This window comes from Thermobia domestica, chromosome 9 (genome assembly GCF_964235325.1).
Source record: "Thermobia domestica chromosome 9, izTheDome1.hap1.1, whole genome shotgun sequence".
Classification (NCBI taxonomy): Eukaryota; Metazoa; Arthropoda; class Insecta; order Zygentoma; family Lepismatidae; genus Thermobia; species Thermobia domestica.
The window spans coordinates 23,715,859-23,728,901 of NC_137462.1; the positions used below are offsets into that span (position 1 = coordinate 23,715,859).

A 13,043-nucleotide genomic window follows, 5' to 3' on the forward strand; every position below is an offset into this window, starting at 1 on the left:
TTAGGTTGATAATAAACTAAATATCTCGAGAAATACACTTGCAATTTAAAAGAACACGAAATAAGTTTCCAGTAATTTTAAAAGATATATTCAACTGACATAAAATAAAGTTGCCTTCCTCCTCCCTAAGAGAGGAGGAGAAGGCAACTTTAAATTTTCAAATGGAAACTCTCTAATTTTATTGCAGTTTCAAATGCTGCGACCGAAAATACACAGCCTTTACTTGAAGAACTTTTTCGTTAACCTCCTAGATGATGCTGTAATCGCAAAGAAAGAAGTATCATCGTATGTCACTTTCTGTGATTACAGCGCCATCTAGAAGGGTAACGAAAGAGTGCTTCAAGTAAAAGTTGCATATTTTCGATCGCAGAATCCGAATCTGCAATAAAAATAGGGGGTTTCTATTTAAAATTTTAAACTTGCCGTCTCCTCCCCCTTTAGGGAGGAAAAGGGCAACTTTATTTTATGTTAGTTGAATAGATCTTTTAAAATTATTCGACACATGTATCGTGATTTTTGAATCGCAAGTGTATTTCTCGAGATATTCCACTTTCCCGACCTTTTTGTTATACGCTGTATGTAGTAAAATAATGTATTTACTAGGGATGGCCAAATTTTTCCGGAATCCGGATTCCGGAAATTTTGTTTTCCGGAATCGGAAAATTTACTTTCCGGAATTCGGAAAAAATCCGGATTTCGGAAAAATTCCGGAATTCAGAAAAATTCCAGAATTCGGAAAAATTCCGGAATTCAGAAAAATTCCGGAATTCGGAAAAATTCCGGAATTCGGAGGAAAAATTCCGGAATTCAGAAAAATTCCGGAATTCGGAAAAATTCCGGAATTCAGAAAAATTCCGGAATTCAGAAAAATTCCGGATTTCGGAAAAATTCCGGAATTCAGAAAAAATCCGGAATTCGGAAAAATTCCGGATTTCGGAAAAATTCCGACATTCGGAAAAAATCCGGAATTTAGAAAAAATCGGAATGTTTCCGAGATCCGGAATTTTTCCGATTTTACTTTCCGGATTCCGGAAAGTAAAAATTCTGGAATTGGCCATCCTTAGCTAGTAGCTGTTAAAAGAGAAACACAATAATGAATAGGCTATATATACTGTATTAATTTCTTGTAGTTGGATATGTCTTTATCATTTACGTAGGCAATTGCTACTGCAGTTATTTACTACTTTATGAGAAAGGTTTTATTTTCACACACAAAAAAGTCGCCGGTATGTCTCAAACATTATCGCGTTCCCACCTGCAGCTGCTCCAAAGCACTGCAAACTACTTTTTAACCAGACGAAAGGCAGTGAAGGAAAATAAATCTCAACAAATATTCTAATAACATTCGCTTATTGTCAACATACCTACAGTGAGCGCAGAAAGTGTTCGTACACCGTGCATACTTTATATTGAAAACAGCTAGCATGAGAACGGGAGGTGGAAAATATATATATAACCAGAATTAAGACTACACATTCATACATTTTATTTCTATATACAAGAGAAAGGCCAAACAAACACAATCACTGTTTTGTTCAGAAGAAAAGAGAGAATTCCTTTTTTGTAAACGCAAAAAGTCACCGTACACTTATGCTTGAATTAATGCTTATAAAGTATATTACGTTATTTAATATTTTGTGAGATTACCCTGTGCGTTAATGATTGTCTGTAGTCCTCGTGGCATTGATTTCACCTGTAGTAGTTCGTAGTTCTGTAGCTTCGGGACTGATTATGTCCCATTCTTCTTGAATAGTTTTCTTAGGCCTTCTTTAGTAGACAAGCTGTGCCTTCTGATTCTTGTCTCCAGAACAGATCATAGATGTTCTATGGGGTTCATGTCTGGGGATTGGGGAGGTGTGCCAAGCTGTTTCAAGGTATTATAGAGTCAGGGGCGGATCCAGAGGGGGGCGATCACCCCACCCCCCCACAAGAGGAAACTCTTATTTTATATATAAATAAACCCATCCATAACATGTTTGGAGCTCTTAAAAGTAGCAGTATTACCGCCGACCGCCCCCCCCCAGAAGTCCGTCCTGGATCCGCCCCTGGCAAACCTTGCAGACAGGCCTTGTTCAACAGTACAAACAATAATTGCGATGTATAATGTTTCTATCACTGTGCGAAACCATAAAAAATAATAATAATAATAAAAATAATAATAATAAAAAAAAGAACTGAAAGACCAAGAGTGTTGAGTGAACAAGTTAAACGTTACATTATTAGGGAAAGAAAAAAGGTTCCAAAAAGTAGTGCTGTGCAATTGGCAACGGATCTGGAAACACGCGGTGTTAAAGTATCAGCCAGTACAGTGCGGAATATTTGCAGGGTATCATGGTCGGATAGCCAGGAAAATGTTCTGGGTGAACAAGACAAATCGTATAAAGAGACTAAAGTTTGAAAAAGAGTATAAAGATAAAGGATCAGGCTTCTTTCTGGAATAGGGCCATATTTTCGGACGAAAATAAATTTAATTTTATCGAGTCCAATGGGAGGCGTATGGTATGGCGCAAGGTGAATACAGAGATGAATCCTCAAAATCTCGTCCCTAAAGTAAGACACGGAGGAGGGTCCGTGCTCGTCTGGGGTTGTATGAGTGCCTCAGGAGTGGGTCGTCTCCACCTTATCGATGGAGTGATGATCCACAAAGTGTATATTAACATATTAAAGGAATATCTCCATACTAGTGCCAGAAGATGGTTCTTGAAAACAATTTATTGTTCAGCAAAACAACGACTCCAAACATACAGCGGAAAATACTCGGTTGTGGCTACTCTACACAGGGGCGGATCCAGGACGGACTTCTGGGGAAGGGGCGGTCGGCAGTAATACTGCTACTTTTAAGAGCTCCAAACTTGTTATGGATGGGTTTATTTATATATAAAATAAGAAAGTTTCCTCTTGTGGGGGGGGGGGCGATGGCCCCGATCGCCCCCCTCTGGATCTGCCCCTGAGGTTTGCTATCTTTCTCAAAGACTTACCCTTCTTATGCACTTTAATAATTACTTTTCTTGTCTCCTCATTTGTTTCTCTTCGGTTGCTTCCCATTTCCACAGCCCACCGTGCAGTTTTTTCACTCCTATTCACAACTAAACTCATTCTGTTACTCGTCATGCTATACAGAGGTGTATACTCAGGTGAATACTAGTGAACCCCAGTTGTGGTATCTTTGTTTCGTATTCGTACGTCAGGTGTACGATCACTTTTTGCGTCTACTCTATACATTTTCTACGAAATTTATTTACTTTCTGACCATTAAACTTGTCTTTGTGGTTCTTTATTGATATATTCATAAAGCTTAGTTTTCATTATTCATATTGTGTGTGTTATTACACTTCTTAAATTTTCTGTTTCTTTTTCGCAGGCATTCTCGTTTCAATAGCATAGGTGTACGAACACTTTCTGCGCTCACTGTATGTACAGTAAATACAAATTTATAATTTTTGACTTTACGAAGTATACAATGTAATTGTTCAATAATTAACATAAGCAGGCATTCATAGTTAACAAAACTAATAAGCGGGTGATTGATGACTCAGTGGTAGAGTTTTCATCTATGGTATTCTAACTCAGGACATGTGGGTTTTCGATGGCTAATTTTGTGTTCGAAAATTTTCGCGGTGGTACTCTTGGTTCCCTTTCTTATATTTGTTCCATCATCACTCATTAACGAATTTAGTTTATCAAAACTCTATAGCCATATATTCATTCTGTCCGTCAGTGAAACAAACAGTCTCAAGAACTATCTGATGGATTACCAATCAATTTTGGCCATGATGTACAGAGTCAATAGTTAAGAATCGAGTTCCCTGATGAATGTAATATTCAAACCGAAAGCGGTACAAATCAACCATTTCCGGTTTTAACGTTAATCATTATATAGTAAATATGGTAATAGATAGCGAGAAGCGGTTTCCAGTAATCGACATATATAACATTCATGTAGATAGAATGTTACCCAGTTTGTGTATCTGCTGAAAATAATGAGCTTAGGTATTTAGAGAGCATTTTCCGCTTTAGAAAATGTGTGCTTGGTAAAGAATGTAGAGAATTAGCTGAGTCAGGCACGTAGCTAGAATATGGTAATAGGAAGGGGGGGGGGATCTGTCACGAAATACTGTGGTTATTTACCAGGGGCTCAATCATTCTAAACTATTTTATTGGCAACATATATTGGTTCGTTTAGCCAAGATTTCTAATGGGGGCATGATATGAAACACTGTGGTTACACACCAGAGGCTCGATCAATCTACATATTTTACTGACAACATACCCATATTGATTGGTTAGGACAATAAAATGAGGATATATTAGTAAGTATTTTAATAAGAAGCTATGAAGAAATCTCGAGTAAAAGAATATAAAAAAAGTATTGAAAAAGATATCGTCTTCCGAGGTCATTCGAACGGTGTCGAGAATTTTGCGTCTGGGAAATTTGCGCCCTACCTCAAGAACAGGAAAAATTGCGCGTGCGATGTACCTCCACCGGGAAGTTTGAGCCCTGCGAAATAAAAGAAACTATTGGAGCTTACGCATTTCCTCGGAGGGGCTGACATTACAGCATAAACAATCCTCCCCCCACAACCATGCCATTTGTGATTTATTTTCATTGTGGCTATATAAGGGGACAATAAACTTCAATATAAGCCAAAAGAACACAACGGATCAACGCAATCACTGCTTCTTCCAGAGATGATTTTGGGGAAACACTGGCCTCCCCAGAGCTCTCAGAGTGCCCCCTCGGAGGAGACCAAAATAATACGTCTATAATATAATAATAAATAGAATAGTACCAACAGTGACCCCCCTCCGGAATACTAAATGTGCCCCCGGAACATTTTTCCTGAAAGAACGACTGAACGCAATTGTGTGTTTGAAGTGTAATTCCAGCAAGTAAACACACTGTACATAGTTTTCTTGATAATATTACTGAACTGATTTTACATTCACTTTACATTTTCTTTTCTATATTTTGTGTCCTGAAAAGCCAAACAACTCGCAAGGATTGTGAACAGAGATATCTGGGTAGAGCCAAACAGCCTTTTGTAGATTAAATTATACTCTTTGATTATATTAATAAATAATTATATATCAGTCATTTATACGTTTATTGTAAATTTTGTAGTATAATGAAAAATTGTATTTGTATGGATTGCCCTTTAGTGAAATAAAATTGTATTTTTTTCATTTGTTCGGAATATTATAACGGATGGAGTAACTCACTGAGACGATGAGAGGCAAGCCTAGTTCAAGTGCGAGTGGAAGTTACTTTACACAATACAATAATAAGTTGAATTGTAGGGCGCTAACATCCCAGTGCAAATATATAGCCGGCGCATTTTCCCCTCTTTTTGGGGTAGGGCGCAAACACCCCAGTGCAAATATATTGCGAGCGCATTTTTTCCTATTTTTGTGGTAGGGCGCAAAATTCTCGCATTCAAGGAAAATATAATGTCCGTAAAGTTGACAAGCCACTTATCTCAGACTCCAATTTCGACTTTAAACGTCGCTAGTGCTACGTTAGTGTTCGATAGTGACGCAAATCGTTAGTACTCCAACTGCATGCCAACACGCTCACTTCTAAGAATCATCTCAAAAATGAGGTTAACCGTTAGAGCAAGTAAGTGCTCATTGGTGCCATTAACATTAACGTTAAAGCCTCCATCGTACGGCCCTTTGAGTAATAATAACACCACGTTTTTTGCTAGTCTCAATGCGTCCCTATATTCTCGCGAACATTCTGACGTGCCCAAGTTAGTTACTTTTTTTTGGGGGGGGGGGGGCTATTGTTTATCTGTTATTGTTTATTGTTTATTGCTAGTCTGCAGAGTAGTCCTTACATTAATATGCCATTGTCCTTGATAATCATTGCGTATTTACAAGCAATTTGTTATTACTGTTAGAAGATATCAAAAAACAACAGATAAAATCTACTACTTAACGGTTCATATTTTTCTTTTACAGTACATAAACGATTAATAATAATAATAATAATAATAATAATAATAATAATAATAATAATAATAATAAGACTATTCCAGCATAAAAGTTATCAATTGCATCACACTGGCAACAAGCGACGCATATTTTAACTTCATAAAAAATCGTTTCTCACGATTTTCTGGAAAACTACGTATGATAACATCTTCATTATGTCAAGTTGTTTATCTCAGTGTGATATATGTCTTACCTCTGGACAATATCACAGTAAAACAAAAATTAAATATTAGGAGTACATCCTACTTTTGGACTACCTCTCATTAACCATGGGAAGATTGAGTAGTGTATACTTTAGGATGTAAGTTTCAGCTTAACTTGCATCATACATTCTTAGGATTACAAAAAGGAAATTTGTTCGTTTGCATTTGAACAAAATTCTTAGGATTACAAAAAGAAAAAATAATTTTTCCGAATTCCGGAATTTTTCCGAATTCCGGATTTTTTCCGAAATCCGGAATTTTTCCGAATTCCGGATTTTCTCCGAAATCCGGATTTTTTCCGAAATCCGGAATTTTCCCGAATTCCGGATTTTTTCTGAATTCCGTCCGAAATCCGGAATTTTTCCGAATTCCGGAATTTTTCCGAAATCCGGAATTTTTCCGAATTCCGGATTTTTTCCGAATTCCGGATTTTTTCTGAATTCCGGATTTTTTCCGAATTCCGGAATTTTTCCGAATTCCGGAATTTTCCGATTTTACTTTCCGGATTCCGGAAAGTAAAAATTCCGGAATTGGCCATCCCTAGTATTTACTTGTCTTCATATTGTTACAGGTTTTGACAACGATTTATGAATTAAAGTATTAAACATATAATGGTAATTTTCGTAGTATTTCCGAGTTGCTTTTAAATCATTTCTTTCCTGTTGATCATTATTTAGAAATACGTCGTGAAATTAATAATTGTCATGAAAATATTTATTGTTCTTACCCATTTAGTTTGTTTAGAGCCTAACTATGGCTAAGGGGACGCGGTGGCTCAGTGGTAGAGCATTCACCTCTGGTGCTTGGGTCCCGGGTTCGATCTCAGCCCCCGCCAAGTGAACTTGGTAGTGGACAAACACCGTGTGCGTGGGTATCCTAGGGGTTCTCCCGTTTCCTCCCACTTTCTTCATTCCTCCATTTCATTCATTACTCATCATCACCGTCTCCTTTAGCCTAACCGGCATAACCGTGGGACGTAAAATTGAAAGATTTCATTTCATTTTCTATGGCTATGTGAGGTATAGACCTAGAGTGTGGTGTGGGAGTTGTGAACATCTCACAAGAATCAAATTCGAATCTTCACACCAAAGGCACGTTTTTTCCTCTGAGAACTCTTAATATGGCTTTATGTATTTCAATATGATTATGCCATCAGAGAAGATTTAATAATGGCGTTTTAATGTAAATATTTGGTCTGTTGATGAGAATAATATATGCTTTTGATTTCAGGTCTCTTGGCTGCATTATATACGAACTTTTAGTTGGGACGCCACCTTTTAGTACGACGTCCATTTTGCAATTAGTGATGCTGATACAGCAAGAGTCTATTTGTTTCCCAGATTTTGTATCTTCAGATTGTAAAAGCTTCTTACAGGTAAGACAGTAATCCATTTTGTAATTTTAGAAAATTCTTGGTAGCGCAAGAGGCTCCTCTGATTAGTTTGTTAATGAATGTATATGACTGTTTTCACTTCCTCCTCAAATAATATTGCTTACTATCTATGTAATTAATCTTTATTGTAAATAATAATAATGAAGAAACCATTTATCTGATTGTTATGGGTTCTTCAATTGATGTCTCTTAAAACATGATAAATGAAAAAAAAATGGAATGAAATCTTTAGTTTTACGTCCCACGGTTATGTCGGTTAGGCTAAAGGAGACAGTGACGATGAGAGGTGAGTGAAATGAGGAAAGTGGGAGGAAACGGGAGAACCCCGAGAAAACATCACGTGCACGGTGTTTGTCCACCATAAAGTCCACACGGCGCGAGCTGGGATCAAACCAGGGACCCCAAGCACCGGAGGTGAACGCTCTACCACTGAGCCACCGCGCCCCCAACATGATAAATGATTCTGTTATAAAAGATATATATAACAACTACTTAAGTTCATAATTATAACAGTGTTTTGCAATGGTTAACACAGTTTTACGAAACTAGTTCTACATTATATGTTATGTCGTTACAGAAGAAGTTCTAGAGCATAGTGTTTTCAATAGTAGAACGTTCAAGAGTTCAAATTATTATTATTATTATTATTATTATTATTATTATTATTATTATTTAACTGTTACCATGGTATTCTGAGAAACGAAAATACTTTCATGTTTCTTTCCGAGGGCTGCTGACGAAAGCGACATATACGAGGAAGGATCAGAAACTAAGGTTAGAAGACCGATGTTTTGGAGAGTTTCGTCTGTTATGGAGGAATGATGAGTATATGGTAATTGTAATACACGGAGTTGGCAACTATGCAGAGTTTCAATCTTCTGCCACTGACGGCGCTAGTTGTAGGTAAACACAAATGACGACTCATTTGAAAAACTGGTCTCGCGAGAAAGTCAAATCAGTTATTTGATTTCTGTGGGCGAAACAGTTGACCGCGGCTGAAATTCACCGGCAGGTGGTAGAAGTTCACGGAGAGACTGTAATATCTCGTCAGCATGTAGCAGAATGGTGTCGAAAGTTCGCTGCGTTTCACTGCAGGCTTTGTTACCTTATTTTCTGAATGCTCCTTGTATATTGCTGAAACAATTCAGTACATTTGAAGTAGAGGGTCATCTCTGGTGCGAGAGGTCCATAATTCGATCCTAGTCTTTTTTTTTTTTTTTTTTTTTTTTATGGACAACATCGCATCCGTGGATTTTCTTGGAGTCTCCTGTTTCTTACCACATTTTCATCCCAGTAATTATTTCACAATCATTTTCATTAACCATCCGTCTCCTTTAGCCTAAAGGACATAACCATGCGATGTAAAACTACAAGTTTAATTTAATTAAATGCTTTTTTTTTAACAAATCATACATATATGCATCAAAATTATTAGTTTTCTATTTACTATTTGCTGTTTACTAGTTTTCTAATGCCAGAAAAGGCAAATCGATTTGCTGGCCACACATCGTCCTGTAGAAATATCATTTCATTAGTGCGATGCCAGAAAGTTAGTTTAGTTGTTTCTATTTTGTAAATCAGTCTTAATACAGTGACTTAAATGTAGATAATACAATGACTTAAGCGTAAGCGTAGACTTAAAAGAAAAGCGTAATCTTAACTGGTTACAAAGATTGTTCCGTCTGTTTAGAATTATTGGATAAAAACAATTATCCAATCGTTTTTTTTTTTTTTTTTTTTTTTTTTTGTAATTTTGCTTTTGATTTGTCAGTAACAAAACTTTTGTATAATCTTATAACATTGTTATTCTTTTTTCTTTAATGCCTCAGAGGAGAAAGAAGTTACTGCTGTAAGTAAAGCATGTTGACACAGTTGGATGTCTAAGAATAGCAAGTAGTTCTAGTACTCAGGGACAGTCTTGGGAAGTAACGTAACGCAAATAACGCGTTACTTTTTAAGTAACGTTTGCTAGTAACGCGTTACATTTTTTCCAAAGTAACTGTAACGGTAACGAGTTACAAATTTTTAAGTAACGTACCTAATTTGCGTTTTTTCGCGTTACATTTCGGATGAGAAACTACAATATATGTATATTTTTTTTCGGAAACATATGTGTCTTTCCTGTAAGTGAATTTCTCAGAATGAAACAATCGAGCATGAACTACGTATGTCAGTGACCGACAGTCACAGACACACAGAGAAACAGATAAGTTCGTACTGCCACTTGCTGTTTTTTGAAGATGAGGACAGTCTTAGGGAAATCACGTGTACTGATCGCAAGCACGTGGAAGATCTTGTCGTAGATTTTGACAGCTCCAAATCAATACACTTAGTGAATGAACTAGGAGCAATGATACCGGTAGTCTATTTTACTTTGATTGGTGTTGTTTTTATAAAGATGGAGAACGAAAATATTTTACCGTTCGAACATTTGACAGAATACTTTTTTCTTAAGAGCTGAGGATGACGGTGGACAGAATTTAAAAGTAAAGTGTCTGAAGTGCCCCGGCGGAAAATATTTATCAACAACTAGGGTGCCATAATTAGCGATTTACAGTAAGGGGCTAATATAAATAAACTGTGTTCTGATGAGCAAGCCTACTTTATTACTAGAAAATAGTTTGCTGATGATATGTAATATTGCAGTTCTTTTAGATCAGTTTGCTTATCCTAGAGTCCCGTTGATTATGAGTAGTGTAATGTTTCTCTATATTCTGTATTTTTAATTTTACGAGCATAACAATAACAATAACTCGTACATAACAATATTGTTATTATTATATAACACTTGTCAACAAATTTTAACTTTTTTCTGCCACATGAGAGAAAACACCTGATCTTTAAGGAACTTTGGCCGCTGAATTCGAATCTGCAATCCGTTTTTCTCTATCACGCACAGTTTTCCCGTGACAGAGAAATTTTCGGGAAATTTCCCCAAAAATTTCCCTTTTTCTTCATTTTTGTACCTCTAGCTCGGGTACCCTTAGGCATATAGACATACAAATTATATTCTAGGTTAACTTGATTTATACTTAGTAAACCCTGTAAGTTTCATCTGAGTCGCATCATTCTTCATTGAGAAATAAATATATTTCTATAAATATATATGTGTATTGTCTAGAGATGCAAGGGCTCGGAAAAAAACCGGCTTTTTTGGAAAAAAAACTCGGTTTTTTCTGCTTTGCTTTTTTGCTTCGGAAATTTTGGGCTTTTTTCAAAATACTGCTTTAAATTGATAAAACAGACTTTGTATCGCTTCTCTATAACACAAAAAATCATTTAATTAGTAGTTGATGCTGATAATAATATAAAACATCGAAAATAAACTATGAATTTCGAAAAAATATTTCAAACCATTTTTCTTCAACATATTTACATTATGAATTCCACAGGATTAACCGATGTATATAATAAGAATTTTTTAACCTCCTATATACTAAAGTAAGCAGAGTTGGCAAGAACCGTGGTTGTTTTTGAATATGCTAAAAACCCGTTTTTTGGGGGATGTTTAAACCAGGCTTTTTTGGTTTAAACCAGGCTTTTTTGACTTATATAATCTATAAAATATAGATTTTTTGCTTTATGTATTTATATTACATATTCACAGAAATAGCCTAAGTTTGTTTCGCCTTGATGTTATTATGCAACAGCAAGGTTATGCCGGAAGAACTCCCATAAGCTTAAAGAAGTGCGGTCAGTAAATTTCTTAAGTTGAGAATCTCCCGCCCTAGCCATTGGGAAAATCCCGTCATTACTTGAAATGTAAGACAATAACGGGAAAATCCTGTTATTGCTTTGCATGTAAAATTTAAAGGTCAACGTACCATAATCAGTACGCTAAAACTGAGGTATTAAATTACAAATTTAGTACCGGTACGTAGATATCATTGAAAGTCCAATCCAAGCTAATGTTGGAAGCTATGTAGGCAATCGATAAATTTTGCCAATTTCTATCAATATATTTAAGCAATATTGGCTTCTTTATAAAACAACACGCTTTTAGGCATGTAGAAATATACAATTTGGTTGTTTCGTATATTTAGGCTTAACATCCTTACGAAATACCGGGTTACGCATGAAAGAAGGATTGTGGTTCGACCGAGAATTGAACATGGGACACCTTGATTAAAAGGTGAAAGGGAAATAAAACTATTGCAGGTGGTTTGATATCTGGAAACGTTACCATGAAGTTCATACGATTCGCATTTTTCATTCTTTTTATTTTTGTGGTTTAAACCAGTTATTAAAAAAAAAAGTTGGTGTAAATCAGCCAACCCTAAAAGTAAACACTTCTTTTTAAAGAATACACAAATAACTAGCAAAATAGTATGTAGTATTTTTACTTCAAAATATTCCATACCCTCTTTTTGAAACAAAATAAAATTAAAATAAAACATAAGAGAAAAACTTAGATTTATATGATACACTTAAAGGGTGCACATCTAGAGCTTTTGGTTCTGTATATTCTTGAAATTCTACAGTTAAGTTTTATAGAACCACCATCACAGTTTACCCAATCCTCAAGTTTTCTGAATTTTTAACAAGAGGGATTCAACATATCGTTACGGAACTCCCCTCCCCCCAAAAAAGACTACGGAATATATTTAAGTTAAGCTAAATACAACTGCACAACAAACATGACTGAGTGATTAGCTTTTGCGCTTCTATCGGGAAGTCCGGGATTCAACCAGCATTCGACCATTTTGACAAAGCTTTTCTTCATTCCATCTGTGAATGTAGAAATAGTGCGTGTACTGTGAGTTGGGCGACTTCCTTTTTTATTGTTTTTAAATCGTTATTATTACTAATTACCAGCAGTGACGGTTTTGTGAAGGTTAGGGGGGCGGTCTTTCGGACTGAAGCCCGTTCCCCAAAGTTACGGAATGTCTGCAACAAACGAAATATCTATTATTTATGCCTTTACTCATAAACTTTAAGCTGCCGTCAAATAAAAATTACGAATGTTTAAAAAAACTAAACATTAGTAAGAAACTCTTCCCAAAATACTTTTCTAAATCCGCCACTGATTCTCAGTATAAAATGATTTTTAAAGTTGTATCCGGAAGATTATTGCTAAACATATAAACGAAACGAAATATTAGTTATGCCTGTACTCATAAACTTCAAGCACTTCTCAAATAAAATGAGGACTTTTTAGGAAACGAAACAATCAGAAAAAACCCTCCTAAAGTACTTTTCTAAATCCGCTACTGATTATTTGTATAAATTGGTATTCAAGGTTGTGTCCGGAAAATTATTGCTAAATCACTTCACAGCTACAGTATAACAGAAATGTGGAAGTACGGTTTGACGGATATATTGAAAAACGTACGCTTTGACGGATAAATAGAAAAACGGGCAAGTTTAACTTTTGCGCTAGAAGCTAGAGTACTAAAAGCTCTTAGAAATGAAACACGGATGACAAACTAGAGAAGAAAAAAGATGTCGATAAC

At 35.9% G+C, this 13,043-nt stretch overlaps 1 protein-coding gene across 1 annotated transcript in view; it reads left to right on the forward strand.

The window, feature by feature from the left end:
- fu (STKc_STK36 domain-containing protein fused) overlaps positions 1–13,043 on the forward strand; it is a 61,227-nt gene that overhangs the window by 18,718 nt on the left and 29,466 nt on the right. The window contains exon 5 of the mRNA XM_081770761.1: positions 7,428–7,572. Coding sequence (XP_081626887.1) covers positions 7,428–7,572 — 145 coding nt within the window. The remainder of the gene's footprint in view (positions 1–7,427; positions 7,573–13,043) is intronic.